Consider the following 20,979-nt stretch of genomic DNA (forward strand, 5'->3'; position numbering starts at 1 on the left):
AGAGGAGCGCCACATAATTAGAATATTAATATTTTAATTTCATAATTATATTTTTTAAATATATAAAGAAGAATTATAATTTATCACATAGGAACTACAGATATTTAGACATTTTTGTTTCATAAATTCCAGACAGATGGAAATTATACAAAAATGACTAGAGTATTATTTCTAACATAAAACATCACTTTGATATGAGATAACTGGAGTAGGAATATACTTTTGGTTTGACTTGCTACTTAATATTGGTATAGGTAATGGATGGATATGTGGTTTAGCAGGAAATCTAGTGCCAGCAATATCAATTTCATAACGAGCTGTTGGATCCATTATAAAGTCTGTGGTAATAACATGTATCTCTTGCTCATGTCTTGTTCTAGGGAGACTAATAAATCCAAGGCAAATCAGTTTCTCTGTTACAAAACCATAGCTGAAAGAATAGTAGTAACATAACGATGTGCTAATGTAAAATAAGTAAGTGATAATATAATAATACAATATCTCGAAAAATCGATATTTACCCAGCTGATGTAACTGTACCAACAAATTCATCATTTCGATATAATGGTTCACCACCCCATGCCCATACATCTTTATTCAAATCCATACCATTGAGTACAAATAAAACTAATCGTTTTGTCACTCCCTTCGTCTTTTGACGTTGTAAAGCAGATTTTCCAATAAAATAGTTTTGTTTCTGCACAGCATAATTATGAAATATGTTTAATATTAAATTCTCTTTAAGCTATTTTATTCTAATTCTGCTGTCTTGAATTTATTTTAGTATAACTATATTATTCCTATATTTTAATCTTTTTTGCAATTTTCTATTTTTAATTTTTTGTAATATAAAAACGAAGAAACGATTATGCTCTATTAAAATAAAAGCATTCATTTTTTACCTCAAATGTATAAATGTACAGAAAATAAATATAAGAAAATAAATATACTATTGTGATATTAACATTCAATTTTACTCTGTAGCCATTTCCAGCTTCGTATGGTGTCACATATGGTGTCAATTCTTCAGCCCAGAATGGAATAAATTTCTCTATCCTCATAAAACGTTGTGTAAGAACGCCAACATCTCTTGCACCATAATCCTTTCCTATAGCCATTAATGTTGAATAAACATGTAGCGCATATTCCGAAGGTATGTACAAACAATAGCCAGATTCGCCCGTATGTGTGAATGCCATTACCATAACATCTGAAGCATATGCGATGTTTACTGTCTACAATTTCAAAAACATAATTAATTTAAAATATCTATATAAAAGAAGTAAAAAAAAACATTACCAGCAATAATTAGAAAATGATCCAACCTTGTAAGTGAAGGGTGAAAGATTGATGTCAGAGTTGGATAATTCAGAAAGCAGTTCAGTAGCTTTGGGACCTACTATATTGATTACTGTGTATTTTGAAGTGACATCATTAAGACCTACTAAATGATCTGCCGGCAAATGTCTATTTTATTGGATAAAATGATTAATTATATTAATAATTAATAAAATATAATTAATAAAACAATTAATAAAATAATTAACAATTAATAGATTATAATAATTACATTAATAACAATACAATGCTTAATCAAATGGATACTAATTTGAGAAATCGAAATAATAAATTTAATTCTTATAGTGAAAATTTTTTTTAATTTCTCAAAATATATATTTCTATACTGATAATTTTTTTTACTAGTACACAAAACTGAATTTTTATTTGATCTCGAATTTATGTATGTTTTTTCATTTGAGATTATAATCAGAAGCAGAATATTATCTACCTAGACATCCATTGATAAATACGTGTCTGCTGTAATGTCGGTGAGACCATGAAATAACTATTTTCACTCTGTCGCACTAATATACAATCATTTTCATAACCACCTTTCTCATTTTGCATTCCAGTATGAACTATTCCGCCTACTGGTATATTAGCATCATTAGAACATAATTGTTGTAGATACTCTACTACCTCTTCATGACTGGACTATAATTAAATCAATTATTAGAATGAGGACATACTTGAATCAGTGAAACTAGAAACTACACATCTTTGATCAAATTTTAGATAGAGAATAAATTTTTCTCATAATTGAAATTTGAACAATGTGACTTATACAGAAAAATTCGTAAAGAATTTCTAACTTTGCCATTTTATAATTACATCATTCACTTACTTTTATTTCAATCTTTGAAAATGAACTCATATCTATTATCCCAACTCCTTCTCTACATGCTTGAAACTCTTCCTTTATAAAATCAAAGAATTTTGGTTTATAGAAACTTCCTTTCGGCATAATCGGCTTTTTCTGTCCTCCTTTTAAATTTATATAATACTTCTAAATGTCAAACATAAATAATAGCCATATTAAAAAAATTTTATTGTTAAAAAAACTTACGTTTATAAGTTGAATCAAAATAAAGTGGACGTTCATAGGCCATTTTTATACCAAAAACTGCGCCACGTTCCTCCAAAACAGAATACAAAGGTGAACAACGTAATTTACGAGCATATTTGTATTCTGATTGAAGAGGATATAGTATAGCATAATTTCGACCGACTACTTCCTTCATTCTCTGCTGTAGATATTGTTTATTATTGTGCAAATCTAGAAACCTTTGTACATTGAATGCAAGTACTTCTTGTGTGGATTCACCATTTATTATAGACTCAGCAATTTCTTTACCAATTCCACCAGCACCTTTTGAAAAAATATATAGCTAAAAATATCAAGTTTTTTATATAATAAATAATTTTATATATAATAAAAATGTATAATAAAAAAAATTTTTTAAAAATTAGAGACATATTCAAAAAGTACCTTGCAATGAATTGCCATTCATTCCAACAGCGACAAAATAATTTTTTACTTCAGGACTTTCTCCTAATATCCATCTACTATCTGGAGTAAAATTGTCAGGACAATTATATACATTTGGATGTTCTACTTCTTTTAAAATTGGTAATCTATGTATAACTTTGTCCCATAGTGGTTGCCAATGAGCTGGGTCACTTTTCACATGTTCCATCCAATTTTTTGAAGGAACGTTACCGCTTCCAAATGCATGTTTTGCATTAGGTTCAAACCAACCAAGTAAAAGTCCACCTATATATCATTATTATGAACAATTTTATTATTATCAATAATATATGCAGTTCTAAATGTAACATATGCTTTTTTATCCATCAATAATGTTTAATACAGTGTAAAAGATATAAGAGAAGAGATATGTACCTTGCCATTCTCTCATGTATAAATATGAGTCAAAATCTCGTACATATGGCAAAGATGTATCGATTCTTGATGACAAAGGCGGTATAACTGCATATAAATGTTCCGCAGGATATGCAGGAATTCTGACAGGTGGTGTGCATCTTAATCCTAATTCACGAGCCCACTAAAATATTAACAAACAGATAGATTAATTATGAGTATTATTATTGGATATTTCAAACTAATACAAAAATATATTTACCATCCCAGCACAATTAATGAAATATTCACAAGAAACAGTACCATGTTCAGTTTTGACATATTTAACAGCTCCTTTCTCAGTCTTTACTTCTTCTATATGACAGTGTTCAATATATCGTGCTCCTCCTTGTTTTGCCAGTTTTGCTAAGACTTCACAAATTGCACTTAGATTAGCAACAGCATCTTCCGGTACAAAAATTGCTCCTTCCAGATCGTCAACACATAAGTACGGATGTAATCTTTTCAATTCTTCCTTGCCCAAAATCTATAATGTATTAATAATTGTATTTTTGACTTATAATAAAACAATTTGATGTTATTGATTATGACTAATTATAATTATTATAAAATATATATTAGAAATATATATAATTTCTCCTCACAATAATTCTTCACAGCTATTATAATCTTCAGTTGATTTAAGTAACCAGTACAGTTATGTTAAATCAATATTATATGCATGTCATATGCTTGTATCATGATAAATTATAAAAAATGAATTATGTACTTCACAATGCAATCCAGTGGGTATGTTGTAGGCCATTCTTCTCTTAAGAGCTACCATCCTATCCTTGGACTGCGCCAAATTTATACTACCACACTGTCTCAATCCTATATCATAGCCCATATCTTGCAATCGCTGATATAATTTGATGCTGTATGTAATCAGGTTTCTGCGAGAGATTGGTTTAAAGAGCCCGATTGTACCAGAACCAAAGTGTGAGGATCCACTGCCAATTCTAGAATCACAGAGAATATTTACTTAATCAATTTAACGAATCTATTGTTTCACTAATTGTAAATATGTATTAATTGCTATATATATATATATAAATTTTCTATTATTGTTAGATATGCAATATTCAAAGCTAAGAGATACATAATTGTAAGCTAGAAAGTCTGACAATGAGATAGAACAAGTTATAAATTAGAGGAATTTTTACGTATTTTGCTCCAGGACGAGGACATCGTTCCATCCGTTCAGTACCAAGTGATAGGCAACCGAATTGGCGACCGTCCCTGCACCGGCGATGACGATCTGCGATTGGGACGGTAAGCGCGGAAAGCTTTCGGATGAATAACCCTTCTCGCCGGATGACAGAAATGACAGTTTGCGTTCAGCGTCTGCTGAGTATCGCCGGGAAGTCTCATCTCTGCAGGTTATGAATCGCGCACCGTTAGAACCCCTCGTGCTCTTCCTCTCGAGTGACAAACATACGCATCTCGAAAAGGCTTGCCTCAGCATTAAACACCGACGAGAACGACTTGCAGCGGCGCAAAGTTTTGCGCGACTGCCGTTGCTATTGGAAAAACATGTTTTCAATCCATTAATAAATTCAGGAAATGCGACACTTACTTTGCATCCCTACCTGTCAGCAAGATACCTAAATCTTGCTTTTTTATAAATAAAATTCGCGCAATCTGAAGAAAGACTTTGACGATTTTGAAATGGAAATACGCTCTCATCTGATGTAAAAAAATTGTTCTATTTTTTATAATATACAGGTTTTTATAATATACAAATATTCTTCATATCTATAACAATTATTCCGGAATGTATATTTTTGAAATATAGCGTTATTCTCGGAGATTATATAGGCCGTGTTCCGAAATTACTGCCAGTACTGCAAATTCTATAGTGCACGTTACGTATATTATATATTTTCAGTGCTGGCAGTAAACTGGCAGCAATTTCGGAACACGGCCATAATATATATAATAAGGCTAATATTACATTTTTGTCGTACGACAAATTTTTTAAGCATATTGATTGGCTGCGAGATAAAAAGTTTCTAAAGATTCAAAAAATTATTATCCCGCAGCCAATCAATGTGCTTAAAAAATTTGTCGTACGACAAATATAATATCGACCTAACTTCTCGAAAACGTTATATAATTTTATAATATAATTATTTATGTATATAACATGTTATTATCATAAATAATAATTTCGCCCTTTATAAAAAATATCAAATTATTGTACCTATCATATTATTATAAGTAATAATATAAATAATTTTTTTTATTGAAATAAACATAAATATTGATATAATTACGCACTTATTAAGAATCGCGCTCTAATTGGAATTTAAATCAGATTTTTATCAGATTAAACTAGATTTAAATTATTTTTTAAATAAAGATTTTATATCAAGAGAATAAGGATTTTTTTCGCTTCTTCCATGTTTCGAAATGAGAAATTGAAATTAGCGTGATGTATATTTTGTTATTTTTTCAATATATCGCGATATTTCTCGATAGATCGTCATAAAACAGTGACGATATTCAAATTGATTTAAGTTAATATCACTCATCAATTACACTACAAAATTAATAGTAGAAACAAAATTCATGTAAATTATTAATAATATACGGTTTCTACTATTCTGTTTTTGCTATAAAATGTGGACAATAGACTTAAAGATATTATGGATTTTTATTTTCGTCGAATTATGCATTATGGCATTCCTGATACTTTTGGTGAGAAAATATTATTCTTTATTTTATCTAAAATCAATTTCCAATTATATGATTATTTCAGCATAATACTGGAATGATGGAATTAAAGGAACGTGTGAGTAAAAAATTGCAACTTTTATATTAAACTCTTTATAGGAAATTATATGCATATAAACCGTTTTCTTTTCTCTAGATTTTATCCACAAAAGTAATATCAACAGTACCTTCGAAAATCAGAAATAAATAATATATATATCGAACATATATATGTGCATTATAAAGAGATAGAAAAAGCATTTGCACACTTCTATCTTCAAAATAGGAATTAATAGGTATAGAAATACAAAAGAAGTCAACTTTTTTCTAAATCGCACACATAAATGTATTTTTTTATTGGTATTCGAATTGATGCAATTAAATTTTATAAATTCAGCTTCAATGATCCTGAAATTAAATAAAAAATGTAGAATACGTTTTATTGAAGACGAGACTTCTATCGAAATTCGATTCAATATAATAATAGAATTGAAGAAAGATGTTTGCGTAAAACGGAAATTGAGGTTTAAATGTTGAATAAATATAATTAAACTAACGAATGTTTGCGCTTTGAATAAAATAAAATAATGTACCAAGAGATAAAAATATTGCAAGGAGTCATATTTCCAGACGAAAAGAACTTAAAGACAAAATATTCAACTATTGCTTGAAATAGTTGATTTTACAAAACGTATAAATTATTGCTAATTACTGCTGATCTTGTTTGCTGAGTATTTTGTTTAATGTAAAAATGTGAATGAAAAATATTACTTAATATATATAAAATTTATTCCATTTTTTTAATAAAGCAGAATTATCATAAAATGCTCAATTTTGCTATAAAAACGTAGAGAACAAAAAAATAATACTATTCTGTCTATTATCGCTAATGAATCTCCTTTTTAACAGTTTATTCGTAAATATAACATTGTATTTATTTCAGTCACTGATTTGAGCAAAAAAAAATACAACAATTTGATACATATGAATTATATATAATATATTATATTATATTATATTATATTATATTATATATTTCTAAAACTATGAAATAAAATATTCGTTTTAATTTTTCACATTACATGTATATATATATAGCGACATTTAGTAGAAAAAGAACTTATCAGTAGAAAAAACTTATCATTCAACTTGTCGCACTAGTGAGACAATAGCAATTAATTATATAACATAAAAGTGAGAATTGTTTCTTTTTCAAATTTAATTCAATAATATATTAAGTATTTTTTATGTTGATACTTGAGATAATATATATCTGATTTATTTCAAATTTAATAGAAGTTTCAAATTAGTGACTGACTAACTAAATTTGTTTATACATGTACATATACATATATAATGAACATTATAACATTATAACACATAGCAGAACATTTAATTCATAAATTTTTTAAGGCACTTAATTTGAAATACTAAAAAAAATTTGTCGGATCTTTTATCACCACAAATTCTATCTATCTAAATAGATAAAATAAATATCTCTTCTCTGTCTAAAATTTACATCACATTTTATTTCCCAGAAATATACTGTTCGTCACAACATCTTTTAATTGTTTTCAATTTGTAAATTAAATTTCACGAATTTCATTCACACACTGACAAAGCATATTATTAACATATTAATTTGAATTAAATTTGCGATATTGTTCCTAAAATTCAATAATCAATAATTAAATAATACCTGATATATTTCTCATTTAACCATCAAATATTTTTTATTAATTTTTAATAAAGCTTTTTTGATTGATCGATAATTATTCTTCAAAAAAATATCGAAAAAAAATTTATCATATTTTTTTAATTTTTTATATATTTTTGTAAAGAATTAAAAAATCCCTACGTATTATATATTTTTTATAATTAAGCTTTAAATTAAACTTATATTAAGTAAACCGTAAAATTAATTGAATATACATTGTCATCTATTTCCTTTTATTAATTTTAATTCGCTAGCTTTTTCAATCGTTAATTATTCTCTGACAATTTTCATGAAAAAAATCTATTATTAATCGATTGAAAAATTTGTATATTAGTGAAAAAAATTTGTTGTTTTTGGAATTGTCCGTATTTTATGTTTTCTAACATTAAAGAAGAAATTAAAAGAGGCCGCTTTTTGAATTTTTAATAGAATGTTTATACGAAAATTCCAATTTTGAATTTCTTCCCATTTTTTCGTACATCTTTTTATAATTCCGTATGATGGGACGGAAATTTCTTCAGCACTGCGTGATAAAGATTATAGAAGGCATAAAAGCTCACGCTCAAAATTACTAAGAGGACCGATCCGAAAATCCAGGACAAAAAATTGCCGTCTATTATGTCGGAAGTTTCTTTTCTTTTTCGGGCACTAATTTCTCCCAGTGTCGTGCCCTTTCGCTCTTCCATGAGCTTTTTCATATTGGCGAGCTTCTCTCGCAATTCGTCCACTGATTCGGCAATTTCTTCGATCGATTCGTCAGTTGGTAGATCTGTAATTTATGCGAATATGATATCATTGCACGAAGACAAACCGTTCTTGTTTAAACGAGCACATAATAATTGATTAAAGATTTAATTAAAAAATTAGTTTATTAATTTATTAATATATTAAAACTATATATATAATTTTTTTATATATGTATAATATATAATTTTAATAAACTAATAAATAACTTAATAATAATCTTTTAACTAAATCTTTAAGTCTTTAAATATTATTATAAATATTATTTAATATAAATATTATTTATACATATATGATAAATATAAATACACACTCTTAAAGATTTAATTAAAAAGTTTGTTTACATACACACGCACATATATAAAGACTAATTTTTTAATTAAATCTTTAAGTTTATTCTGTGCATGTATTGTAGCTATATAATAAAACATTGAAAATCAAGACTTTTCTTGAGATTTTTTCCCATCTTTCGATTTGTCTTAATTCGACAACATTAAATATAAGTTACATTTTTCCAATGAAATAAAAAAAATATAATTTAAATAAAAATTATACAATTTTCTTAAGAAAATTTGTGTCAATATTGAATATTTATATTATAATATGTATCATCAAGTGATATAAATTTTTTTTGACTGTTCCCTTACAGAGTTTTATACAGAACAACGTTTAGAGGTTGGTAGTGCGTTTCGAGCAATTGATCATTCGTCCTTTAATAACTGTCTAACATTTAAATAATCGAAAAGATATACGTATAAAATAATGCAAAGATCGAACAATATACTCACCGGCGATGCCTGTTACACAGGTATGCGTTACCATGATGCTGTTAGACAATACGTCCTTTCTTGTTTCGGATCTTTGGTCCAAGGTGTGATAGTATTGATCATCCAGCATCCCGCGACATAGCGCAGTCTCTGTTCCTAATGCAGGGAAGATGGCATATCATTGAATGATAAAATATTCCGCGATGATCAATCTAATATATGCAAGCGGATAATATAATATAATAATAAAATAATTATATATTATATAATGTTATAAAAATATTATATATATATACATATATATTAATTGTTACAAATTAGACAAGTCATATCGCGATATTTACTCTTCTAATATATATATATATATATATATATATATATATATATATATATATATATATATATATACATATATATTAGAAGAGTAAATATCGCGATATGACTTGTCTAATTTGTAACAATTAATATATATGTATATATATATATATATATATATATATATATATATATATATATATACATATATATTAATTGTTACAAATTAGACAAGTCATATCGCAATATTTACTCTTCTAATATATATGTATATATATATATATATATATATATATATATATATATATAATAAGATAATTATTATAATAATATAAACATATGAGAGATAATAGAGAGAAATGATAAGAAATCCTATATTGTGTTAATATTTTTTGAAAAATTAAGGATATTTTTTTAATGATTTTGTTTAATTTCGAAGCATTGATGTTTCTTATAAGTGAATGTATTTAAATGTCGAATAAATTAGCAGTATTCGATATTGTTTAAAAAAACTCAATTAAGCTAAACGAAATTAAAATATGTCGTTATTTTCTAAATATGTAGTACATATATCTAGATATACAAGTACAACTTTAACATAAGACAAGAATTCTTGATAAAAATTTCATTAATCAGCGAAAGTTTATGTTTAAATAACTTGTTTAAATAAAATGTTTTTATTGTATGTTTTCTAATTGTATGTAAACTTAATAAGTCTTTTATAATAGAGATAAGATAAAGAATAACTTTTTGCTTTAAGAATAACAATAATTTTTGTACACATTTTAAAAAATTTATATTGTAATTCTCAAGAAATATATATACATATATATTCTTGTATCTATTTAAAAATAATTTACATTAACAGAAAAAAATTTAGTTCTATAATTTATAATGCAATTAATGGTCTATAATAATATAATCTATAATTATAAGTTCACCAATGTCCTAATTTTTAAAACCGTTATCAAGCAGATAGCGACGTATAATTATAGAAATTTTTAGTTGCTTTAATTCTTTCACAATAATTTACAGTATAGGTCTGTTTCTCCTTTTAATTCTATCATTACAGAAGCATACATTGTTATCTGCCACGCTCTTGTGCCTAACTTTTGAATATACCAGAATTCGTTTCAAAAAATACGTTACGTAATATATTACTAGAGTAGTTGTATTTTTTTATGCGCATAGAATTACATAGGACTTTATCATATATTTTATTATCATCCTTTTTAATTTTTGGACATCATCAATAGCTTTGTTAACGATTAACAATACAATATTCGTCTTGAAATTCTGATTCGATATTATATTATTCTCATCATCTGCATCGTTGAAATCATCGTCGAAATCCGTGATTTTATAAATAATAAAATATTAACGAAATATAATTACATAAATTGCACAAAGAAAATATTAATAATTCAATAATCTAACTTCTTAAATTAACACAAAAATATATCTATTTATATAGATACCTATATAGATTATTTAAAAAATTAATTCTTCATAAATTGTTTAAAAAATTAATTCTAACATTAAATTTAATATTAAATTAATAAAAAAAGAGACGTGTGCAAGAGACAGCTTATAAATGAAGTGTTGTAAGAAATTTATATATGTAGACAATCAGGAATATGCTAATAAGAAACGTTGCGTGACTCAGCGGCAGAATTATTGGTCTTATTGGCGTATTCCTAATATTCGCTTATAAATTTCTTACTACAGTTCAAATTGCAATCTTAAGAACACATGAAAAGTAGAAAGAGAAAGATAAAAAGAGAAAGAGAGAGGGGGGGGGGGGGGAGAGAGAGACACAGAAACGTAAAAATTCGTAAAACTAGTCCTAGATTTTTAATTGATTATCGAGAAAAAAAAAGCAAAAATTTTTCTGTTGTGAGTCAATTAAATGCTATTCTACTTCACAGGTAAAATTTCTGAATGCACCCTAAGACGAATCTTTCTACTTAAAAAAATAAGGATAGTCAAAACTGCTGAGCAAAAGATGCGAATGAATGAAAATAAGATTCGTCTTATTAGATTCCCTTTTTTTATTTGATTCTCACTAATATTGTAAAATATTGCAAGCATAGAAGTCTCGCTCGGTTTATTTTCATTACATGTATTACACTTACAATCTATCAATTTTTTTTCACATAATACGTAAGCAGCGTTATTTTGTTTCTTTACAGTTATATTACATGAATTGCATTCATCGTTCTTATAAGGATTTATATTACATGAATTGCATTCATCGTTTCTCACAATATCGTTTTCTCCTTTTAATCTCCATTTATTATATCAATATATTTACTGTAAATATAAAATATATATCTACTCAATCTCTCGCCATTATTCACTGATACTTATTCAGCCACATTTGTTGCTGTTCAATTGTTAATAATATTTGTCAGCATAAAAATACAAGCAATAAAATCTTTACCAAAGCTTAATTATTAACTTCGATAGCTTTCTTTTTTTTTTTAATTGCTTAAGAAGCTAAACAATGCAGACTTACATTAAAAAATTAATTTAATCAGTTATTTAATTAATGCAAGATAAATGATATAATATTATGCACATGGTGGTAATAATAATATGTAATTTAAATTTATCTAAAAACGTCCTGTATCTTTGATTTCAATGTCACTTTTAATCACTTTACGATGCCCAAGCTTCCAATTCTTTTAAGTCCTCATCTTCTTCTGGTTTAGCTTCTAAAAATAAAATTGCAATGTTTTTTATTATAATGTCACAATACCATAAATTATAATAATTATTGACTTATTGACTTTGTATCAAATTGATCAAAATCTTCCTACAGTAGCAATGTGGCTTAGAATAATATTATATGGCTTAGAATAATAGTTACTTGTGCGGATTTTGTTTGGTGCAACAGGAACTGAAGTCGGTACTGCTGGCAGTTCATCTGTCGTTGTATCAATACCAAGTAATTCTTTGTCAAGCTGTTCTTGTTGAAGTTCTTCCAACTCTTTTTCTAGTTCATCTTCATCGGCATCTTGGCCAAATGCTACTGGATTAGATATGGCATCGGAAATTTCTCTAGCCACATCTTGTTGCTCCGCTATATCATCCATCATATCGTGTACTTGATCAACATCCCTGAAATAAAAACATAAAATAATTACACTCTAGTACAAATAGGGGCATAAATTATATGATTGTCAAATAGACAATTGTTACTCTTATATCATTTTGAATATGATACCAATGATAATCACGTAAATAAAATATATCTTACATATGCTGATGCGCAGTCTTCATTGCATCTGCGGCACTCTTCATGTTGGTAAGAACGGCAGTATTTGTGTTTGCACTCTCCAGTGCTTCTCTTTGCATTTCAATCGTAGATAGCGTGCCATCAATTTGCTGTAACTGTTTTTCATATCGCTTTTTCCTCTTCAACGCTTGGATAGCAGCTGAAAACAGATGATACCGTTAATGCTCCATCAAACTACTGTTCATACATGGCAAATTAAATTATTTATATAAGAGTATGTATAGATACTAGGGCACAAAATAAACGAATAATCACCACGCTATGAATTATGAATGAAATGACAATAAATAAACTGTCACGCGATGACAGTTGTGTCGTAAAATCCAAATTTAAAGCCGAGAATTATTATTAATACCTCGCTTATTTTTCGACGCGTTCTTCCTCGCTATCAGCACTTCATTATCTATTTTGGTCTCTAAGAATTCCTGTTTCTTTATCAGCATATCCTCCGTCTCGCGCAGTTTCTGGATCGCCTCGGCCGTCGAAGGTGCAGCCGCCTCCTTCTTGCCGCCGAACACTTTGCTGAAGAAGCTCATCGTGTCGTGCTCTCTTCAATCTACTGTATACTTAACGATTACTCTCGATTACGGGAGACACGAGCATGTAGGTCCAGATCGAAACCGAAAGATCACCAACTTCTACGACACCACGGTCGCCATGTCCCCTTCGCGTTTGACTTATGCCGTACATACGTCATATATAGATTTGCACCTTTCAACTGCGCCATCTTGCACTTTCTGCACTCAAAATGAGATAAACCCACGTGCACGTGTTGGAGGGAATAAGAGAGAATTATAAAAAAAAGTACAGAGCATGCAAGTAAGGATGTATGACGTATGTATTTTTCGTGACTCATATCATATGATATTGTATATATGTATGTCACATTGCTTGGAGCTTTAATTTAAAAGCTTTTCATTACATCCTTTTCGTAAAATATTTCTAAAGAAAAAAAATAATTCATGAATTCTTTCAATAAAAGTTACTCTAAATTTTAAATCGAGAATATATAAAAAATATATTTTTGCCAAAACAAAATGGCACTTTGAAAGTTAGGATGTAAGTTTCAATACAAAGGAAGAAAGTGCTGAAATTTTAACAGTATTAAATTTTTATATGGCTCATTTAGTATTTTATTTCATAAATTTTGAGCAGTTTATTCTCTGAACATATGTATCATTTTTTTTTACTAAAAATTATATAGGTTATTGATATTAGTAATTGATTTTTATAGCAGAATCACATGAAAATACATATTAAATACATGCACATAATATAACGACAGTTTATAAATTTTTCCTAACTTTTCTAATGCTTTTTTTTTTAATCTGAAACAAATAATGAATTATCAAATTTCTCTGTTATTCAAAATAATAAATCATGTTTATGTAAAACTTATAATTCTGCAAAATCTGCATTAAATTTGCATTTCTCCCTTATAAAAAGAAAAAAAGTCTTAAAAAAATTGTTATTCCAGGAGAAGAAATAGCAGGGTATTTTATATACAAGACAACAGTATACATAATGGTTTACGCAAATTCTAATGCACACTTTCTTTAATTTATTGACAAAGAACAGGAAAGAAATCCTATGATTCTTCCTTTGTACTGAACAATTGTACAGAATAAGCTTTTGATCTCGTTTAGTAAGATGAAAAAACAATATATTTGCATTAACACTTTGTGTTTTATACTCAGAATTATTGCATGCAATAATTAATAATATAATCACTTTCGATATTTCTCACTTATGGGAAACTGATTGTATTAAAGCTCAATACAATGTCTCTTATGTATAAGTTTTCACATAAGAGTTAAAATTAATCAGCTAATAATAAATGCATGTTAAATATTGTGGAAATAATAATACATTTTTCTTCTCAGATATAGGGCTCCAACTTCTTCAAAATCAGATAAGATTCAGAGATTGGATATTGAACACTTATTTGAACTTTGTTCGCGCATTACAATATAATTTGTACCATTTTAATGTCTAGTTTGATTAACTGAACAGTAATCCACGATTTCTCTTCTATAGTATCACGAGTATTAAGTTCATAACTTAAACATATAATAATTGACTATATAGAATAGTCCAGCAGTTAATTGAGAAATGTACTAATAAGTCATTGTAATGGTTATTCGATAACCAGTAAATTGGAATAATTATATCTGCAACCAGCTGCTTAGAAAGAATTACATTACATCGTCAATATGTTCTTACACTAGACATGCATTTTGCTGCCTTCAACAATCTCATAAATGTAACAGCGACATTTAAGCGTTTTTGCATCCTTTAAATCATTCTAATAATGCAATTGTTCAATTTTTACTAAAATAAATTGCAAACACACAATACTTGTTATTATTTATAAAACAATTTGATCATTATGTAACCAATGCTGTTGATTCTTATTACATAATTACAATGTGTTACATTATGAGATTATTGATCAATGATCCCTATCACCATTTTGTACGATAAGGCTACTCCTCTGTAGATTTAAAGATATATAACGGATGTTGGTTATATATAAATGGCATCTTCCTGCAGCAACACGAAAAAACAATTTCAAATGTCGTGTTTAAATAATATATAATCTTAAATATTATACATATTGTGCTTCTTGGCATTTGTTATAAATCGTTGATAACATATAATAAATGCCTTAAATCAGAAAAGTACAAATTGTTAGCAGCAAATGATATAATTTATTATCTTTACAAGAAATTCTTTTTTTAACTGTTTCACAGTTTAATATTTTAATATTTTCTGGTTGAGATTCAGTCTTATAAACAAAAAAGGTATCCATGTATTTAAAAGAGCAGTCTAGCCTTACATAGAGAGAAATTATCATATCTTATATTACATTTTTGTATTATTGGGCATAGAAGCAACCCTTTAAAATTATGACTACAACTGACAACTTAAATTTTTATTTCGATCATTCACGAAAAATGGAAGCTGGAAATATTTTTTTTTTCAAAATATGTATGTTTCTGGCAAAGTTAGGGAAGAGATTTTGCCTTTCTTTTTCTTCATATAAGAAAAACGTTATTTAAAATCCTATCTGTAAGATAGACAAGGTATTTCTTTAAGAATATTTTAGGCATATAAATCTAAATAATTAGAATCTATATATTATATAATATAATAAAATACAAATAACATTGACGAAAAGTCCTGTAAAATAATGTGATGTAATATAAATATAAAATAACGGCAGTAAATCGATGGAATATCCGCATCTTCTCTACGCACAATCTATGCTGGAATGAGCTGGAAAGAGATAGAAATTTAAAGTTACTAATAAATTAAACACAAAAAATCTCGATGCAAGATGCTCTCATGAAACTTTAGAAAGGCAAAGTCTTTTACAAAATGCATACATTACTTATATAATGCTCATCGATCGGCGGTAGCGTTTTCTAGTATTAGTTATAACAACAGGAACCGATACAGGGGCGGGAGGGGTTACAGGTGTAACTGGCGTTATCGGTGTAAGAGGAGTTAGAGGAGTTTCAGCCATTTGGGCTGAAGAGGGGGGCCTGAGCTACCAAATGTAATTCTCAGTTTGTGGGGCTCGCATTACTCCCACACCTCCGCCAAGTCTCCTATAATTCATACAACCGCATAGCTTCCATTGATTCTGTTCCGGATCGTATACTTCGATTGTTTTCAGATACGCAGTTCCATCGAATCCGCCCACCGCGTACAACTGACCATTTACTACCGCCAAACCTACCTAAGATTCATGACAAATATTAATATTTATGTTAGGAATTTAATTTAATGTTGTGCAAAGTTATATATGAATTATAGTGATTTAAATATACACACACATTAATAGTTTATTTGCAAGCAAATCATGCGGCATGTTCCATACATTTTTATATTTTAAAACACATAATAAATAAAAGAAAAAAATAAACTTACTCCACTTCTCCTAGATGTCATCGCTACTATAGGACTCCAGGAATTCGTATGCGGGTTGTAACGTTCCGCACTGGAGAGTTCCATACAATCGTCTCGTCCTCCCACAGCATAAATTAGATTATTAAATACAGCACAGCCTAAATGCTTACGTCTCGTAGACATCGGTGACACTTGGGACCATTTATTTTGTCTTGGATCATATCTTTCTACCGTGTTGAGAGGTGATTGTCCATCAGACCCGCCGATGGCATATAAATAACCTCCGAGCACAGCAACCGCCACTCCTAATCTTCTGGTAGTCATTGGCGACACTTTAGACCATTTATTTTCCTTAGGATCATATCTATAAAATTATACATTAAGCATTTTACATATTTATATGTCAAATGTCGATTGGAAAATTAATTTATTAATTAGACACTTGCCTTTCCACATGATTAAGGCATTGCACTCCATCCTGGCCACCAACTGCATATAGAAATCCATCCAACACAGCGACACCCACACTGGTTCTGCAAGAGGTGGTAGGCGCTACATCACAAGACCACTGATTCGTTTGTGGATCATATCGTTCAATGCTATTTAAGTAGCTTTGTCCGTCGTGTCCGCCAACCGCGTATAACAGATCATTTAATACCGCTACGCCTACTCCGCATCTTCGTTTGCTCATAGGTGCGACCATTTTCCAATCGGCAGTATTAGGATCAAATCTCTCGACGCTAGCGATGGCGTCACCCGAACACCATCCACCAACGGCGAACAACACCTCTCCTCGTCTCGTAGGTTTTCTGGGTCTCGTTCTGGGTCCCTGCATCAACGGTCTTTCTTGTGGCAGAAGCAGATAATTCTTCGCTTCGTCCACCAAGTCTCTACAAGCGTCATCGGAACGAACTAACAGATCAGATCCGACGGTGCCGACTAAAAATTTCGGGCTAAGCAGCGGCAATCGCACGTGCTGCAGAACTTGAGATAGATGCTGTCGTCTTTCCGTGACGTTATACTTGACCCAATTCATCACGGCGCTAAATACTTGCTCCTCTGTACGTACATTTAATTCGTCCGATGAAATAATGTCCACCAATTGGCCAACAGGTAGTAACAAAAATTCTTCGCTCTCCATTACCTGAAAAATATACATAAACTCATAAGTATTTTCAAATTCGAATTTAATTAACGTTTATCTTCCTCGCACATACTTCTTGAAAATTATGTTGAGTAAACTTATCGGCAATTCGCAGAAGTTCGCGGCACGAATGGGTATCCGCAAATGCTCGGATGCCCAAGCAATTTGACGGATCTAATTGGCGTTTGAGAAATTCGCAACATATATCTTGAATTTCTGCTAATTGAAGAAGGCACGCTGCTGGAAGGAGAGTTTGAACATTTGCTTCTTCGACGATAATGTGAGAAGTGTAACAAAAGTCTATGAGTAATTCCATAGCCATCTCGTCTATGTCGCGTATCGTTACTTCAGTTTGTCTAGATTCCGCCAACTCCCCAGTAAACATTGCCCTGATTGATAGAAATTTAACTTGTGTTATACAATATTACGATAGATTCTTGCCACAATGCTTAAGTAGTAAAAAGAATATTAATTGCATACCACATTACCTGAAGTATGGGCTACATGCTGAGAGAATGACACGATGTGCAAATATTTTTCTGGAGCCAACATTGAGAACGACATCGCACAGCTCCCGATGACGCCGAAGAACATTAAGCTCGGTTAGAGTTGCACGAGGATGCTTCTCAGAAGTATGACTGAGGCGTGCTGGGGAAGGAGCGCGTTCTACAGCTATTTCACCCATCCTCTGCGAGGATGGGGCACCCACAGCTGCTCTCCCCGAGGCAGCCCTGGTCCCCCCGGCCAGCTGGAGGCGCAGCGGGGGTGACGCCCAGCCCCACACGGAATCTATCTGCAACACCATTCACCAACCACCGCAGGTCTCAAATGTGCCTGCAGCAGGTCCCCTAATGTTGTAGTTTTCCTATAGTGACAAGATGATGTGTATATGATGTCACGTGAAATATACATCATTAAATCAGATATTATATTTGTTATTTATATATTACTCTCTACTTTATATTTGTAGAAAAATTATGTATATCTTGTATATGTTTTGTTGTAGGAGAGCAAATGTAACAATATATATAGAGAGAAATATATATGAAATATTGTAATCTATTAAGGCTTTGTGACAAGCATATGAGTCATCCAGAGATACAGGCTTTAAAAATCAATTTATTGTACTAATTCATAACACAAATCATAACAGTTTTTCTTTTTTGAAAAAGAACCATATACAAAATTGTTTCTTACATTTTAATACTTTTTTTTCAGATCTTTTCTACGTCACATATTTAATAATTTAAATATCGATATATATAATGTTAGTTTTAAAGATTAATATTTACAAAACAAAATATTGCGCTATGATACAGAAAAATATTAAACTCTCATTCACAGTCAATGGAATTTTGGCGAATAGTGTAAATCGTAAGAAAAATGATTTTTTTTAAATATATTACTGTCACAATCCAAGCTCCGAATGACTCATAAGTAAACAATCTTTCGCAATATTTCCCAAGCCTCTTCGTCTGGAAAAGGACTGACGAACACACGAGTGAAAAAGGAAGTAATTTACACGATCCTAGGGGGACAGACAGGCATAAGTAGTGTAATGTACGGGTGAAAAATCATTAAGATCCAGGAAGCGTGTACACACTTTGCTTTCTCCGGAACCGCCAGACGATATCAACAAGAGAGTTGTCACTCAACTCGACTCGCTTTCGGCTCGCCGTTTTCGCGTCAGCGCGAACGCCTGTCGCGGGACATCGGACGCTGCCAACGTCGCTGTCCGTCGTTGACGTTCCTCGGGATCGGGGGTGCTAAACCGCGGACCTTGACTTGCACTGCGTCGCGCCGCGAGCTATCACGAGGGTGCTCTCATTTTGACGTTTCTTCGTGATGATGCACGGCGCATCCATCGGTTACCCCAGCACCCCAGCCGCTCATGAACTCAACCTCCGGGGGAGGGGGGAGGCTTCGGGGCGCCCTCGCAATCGAGTCGATTATTGCGCGTCGATATTTCGATTCTCGGGGCACGGCCTTTCGATAGATTTCGAAATTACGTCAAGGAACACGGCGTGTTATTAAACTCGCGAGTGTTATTAAATCAGTGAATCTCTCGTAAAGTATCACGAGTCTTGCGTGTCGTGACGTGTTAATGTATTGATTGTGTAAGATCGATCTTACATGCGTTATTAATAATAACTTTGCTATCGATGATCTGTTTCAATGCGTGAATCCAATGGGCAGCCTCCATTTTCTTCAAATTATTTTCTCGCCGAAATGCAATAATTTTTGTATAACCAGGTATGTTATTCTGCAATTAATAAATATATTATAATATTTGTGAATAATGTTATAGATAGATAAGTATGTATTAATGTCATTTTCTAATTTTATATTTTGATAGAATATGTTACTACAATTATGATATAAATAAATTATCGAATATTGCAATTATAATATCAATAAATTAATAAATTAATTAATAATAAAATAATTAATAAAGTAATAATAAATTAATAATAAATTAATAAATCGAAAATCGATCGCGTTTGAGATCGCTTTTGTGGAATAAAATAAGATGGCGAACTTTTAATCATGAAAGTGATAAGTAACGATTAAAAAGAAAGAAAGAATATTGATTGTCTATATTGGCAGGTTTTAATTAATTAATTTATTTCTCTTATATATTAATATTAATAAAATTAGATTGAAATAATAATAATAAAATAATTTCTGAATGAATTTCATATACTTTATATACATATGAAATCAATTTCATTGAATCGGAATAAATTCATATTTTTATGTTACCGACAATCGATAATATCAATTTTTTAATTATCTTTGGACCTACCAAGATAATCTCATTTGATAATTAAAATTTTTCGAGATCTTCGTTTAAATTTCTATAGATGACAACATAAGTATTATAAATTTCCATATATGAATTTTTTTCCTATATAAATTCTTATATCAGATAAAAAGATGAATAGTCTCGTAATGAATATAATTATATGTGTATATGTATATTAAATAAAATGATTGATATATATATAAACAAATAGTAAATAAATAAAAAATTGAATAAAAATTTTAAAGTATCTAAGTGGGCAAAAAAATTAATACTTGAAGAGAGGAAAAAGA

At 29.7% G+C, this 20,979-nt stretch overlaps 5 protein-coding genes and 1 long non-coding RNA gene across 15 annotated transcripts in view; 2 read left to right on the top strand and 4 right to left on the bottom strand.

Moving 5' to 3' along the window:
• Positions 1-17: 17 nt before the first annotated feature.
• Positions 18-5,122, bottom strand: LOC145966678 (pyruvate dehydrogenase phosphatase regulatory subunit, mitochondrial-like). 2 transcript variants are annotated; one of them, XM_083090958.1, is made up of 13 exons: positions 4,842-5,122; positions 4,429-4,785; positions 3,993-4,224; positions 3,486-3,749; positions 3,245-3,407; positions 2,831-3,115; positions 2,408-2,710; positions 2,186-2,325; positions 1,790-1,995; positions 1,326-1,467; positions 966-1,235; positions 522-697; positions 18-430 (listed from the first exon to the last, which is right to left on the bottom strand). In XM_083090958.1, exons 1-13 carry the CDS (start codon positions 4,949-4,951, stop codon positions 172-174), a joined length of 2,907 nt encoding a protein of 968 aa, XP_082947084.1. In that variant the 5' UTR covers positions 4,952-5,122; the 3' UTR covers positions 18-171. The 2 variants fall into 2 exon arrangements, with proteins under 2 accessions (XP_082947084.1, XP_082947085.1); XM_083090959.1 differs by having other exon boundaries at positions 4,855-5,121.
• Positions 5,123-5,760: 638 nt separating this feature from the next.
• On the top strand, positions 5,761-6,746 carry LOC145966252 (uncharacterized). Its single transcript, XR_014437001.1, has 4 exons — positions 5,761-5,965; positions 6,027-6,059; positions 6,138-6,276; positions 6,378-6,746. It is a non-coding gene; the product is annotated as an uncharacterized LOC145966252 (long non-coding RNA).
• Positions 6,747-6,881: 135 nt separating this feature from the next.
• LOC145966251 (uncharacterized) lies at positions 6,882-9,405 on the bottom strand. Its single transcript, XM_083090212.1, has 2 exons — positions 9,230-9,405; positions 6,882-8,466 (listed from the first exon to the last, which is right to left on the bottom strand). The coding sequence occupies exons 1-2, from the start codon at positions 9,336-9,338 to the stop codon at positions 8,183-8,185; spliced, it is 393 nt and encodes a 130-aa protein (XP_082946338.1). The 5' UTR covers positions 9,339-9,405; the 3' UTR covers positions 6,882-8,182.
• A 2,187-nt stretch (positions 9,406-11,592) lies between these two features.
• On the bottom strand, positions 11,593-13,510 carry Shrb (charged multivesicular body protein shrub). Its single transcript, XM_083089961.1, has 4 exons — positions 13,180-13,510; positions 12,786-12,963; positions 12,396-12,646; positions 11,593-12,240 (listed from the first exon to the last, which is right to left on the bottom strand). The coding sequence occupies exons 1-4, from the start codon at positions 13,358-13,360 to the stop codon at positions 12,185-12,187; spliced, it is 666 nt and encodes a 221-aa protein (XP_082946087.1). The 5' UTR covers positions 13,361-13,510; the 3' UTR covers positions 11,593-12,184.
• A 2,432-nt stretch (positions 13,511-15,942) lies between these two features.
• On the bottom strand, positions 15,943-19,810 carry Dbo (Kelch-like protein diablo). 8 transcript variants are annotated; one of them, XR_014436972.1, is made up of 7 exons: positions 19,487-19,810; positions 18,372-18,748; positions 17,957-18,272; positions 17,186-17,883; positions 16,761-17,103; positions 16,214-16,569; positions 15,943-16,103 (listed from the first exon to the last, which is right to left on the bottom strand). XR_014436972.1 is itself a non-coding variant. In XM_083089954.1 (7 exons), exons 3-7 carry the CDS (start codon positions 18,566-18,568, stop codon positions 16,378-16,380), a joined length of 1,746 nt encoding a protein of 581 aa, XP_082946080.1. In that variant the 5' UTR covers positions 18,569-18,676; positions 19,290-19,411; positions 19,487-19,810; the 3' UTR covers positions 15,943-16,377. The 8 variants fall into 8 exon arrangements, 7 of the variants coding, with proteins under 7 accessions (XP_082946080.1, XP_082946078.1, XP_082946077.1 ...); XM_083089954.1 differs by adding an exon at positions 19,290-19,411 and having other exon boundaries at positions 15,943-16,569; positions 18,372-18,676; XM_083089952.1 differs by adding an exon at positions 19,290-19,411 and having other exon boundaries at positions 15,943-16,569; positions 18,372-18,717.
• LOC145966136 (uncharacterized) overlaps positions 19,378-20,979 on the top strand; it is a 111,212-nt gene continuing 109,610 nt past the window's right edge. Inside the window, exon 1 of one of the 2 annotated variants that reach the window (XM_083089958.1) lies at positions 19,378-20,136. The gene's annotated coding sequence lies outside the window, so the exon portion shown is untranslated. The remainder of the gene's footprint in view (positions 20,137-20,979) is intronic. The other variant, XM_083089957.1, reaches the window with a different exon arrangement.

Source organism: Camponotus vicinus, unplaced genomic scaffold, assembly GCF_025532165.1.
Source record: "Camponotus vicinus isolate PSW18456_S1 unplaced genomic scaffold, iyCamVici1.0 SCAF_2, whole genome shotgun sequence".
Classification (NCBI taxonomy): Eukaryota; Metazoa; Arthropoda; class Insecta; order Hymenoptera; family Formicidae; genus Camponotus; species Camponotus vicinus.

Coding starts and splice junctions, on each gene's coding strand:
- LOC145966678 (XM_083090958.1), bottom strand. CDS start 4,951: ATGAGAGCGTATTTCCATTTCAAAATCGTCAAAGTCTTTCTTCAGATT. Junction 2,711..2,830: donor GAATGGCAATTCATTGCAAG/GTACTTTTTGAA, acceptor TTTTTTCAAAAG/GTGCTGGTGGAATTGGTAAA. Junction 1,236..1,325: donor TTTCACCCTTCACTTACAAG/GTTGGATCATTT, acceptor TTGAAATTGTAG/ACAGTAAACATCGCATATGC.
- LOC145966251 (XM_083090212.1), bottom strand. CDS start 9,338: ATGCTGGATGATCAATACTATCACACCTTGGACCAAAGATCCGAAACA. Junction 8,467..9,229: donor CTGTGTAACAGGCATCGCCG/GTGAGTATATTG, acceptor CATAAATTACAG/ATCTACCAACTGACGAATCG.
- Shrb (XM_083089961.1), bottom strand. CDS start 13,360: ATGAGCTTCTTCAGCAAAGTGTTCGGCGGCAAGAAGGAGGCGGCTGCA. Junction 12,964..13,179: donor CGCGTCGAAAAATAAGCGAG/GTATTAATAATA, acceptor ATCTGTTTTCAG/CTGCTATCCAAGCGTTGAAG. Junction 12,647..12,785: donor AAGACTGCGCATCAGCATAT/GTAAGATATATT, acceptor TTTTTATTTCAG/GGATGTTGATCAAGTACACG.
- Dbo (XM_083089950.1), bottom strand. CDS start 18,688: ATGGTGTTGCAGATAGATTCCGTGTGGGGCTGGGCGTCACCCCCGCTG. Junction 17,104..17,185: donor TGCCTTAATCATGTGGAAAG/GCAAGTGTCTAA, acceptor ATAATTTTATAG/ATATGATCCTAAGGAAAATA. Junction 16,570..16,760: donor TGACATCTAGGAGAAGTGGA/GTAAGTTTATTT, acceptor CATGAATCTTAG/GTAGGTTTGGCGGTAGTAAA.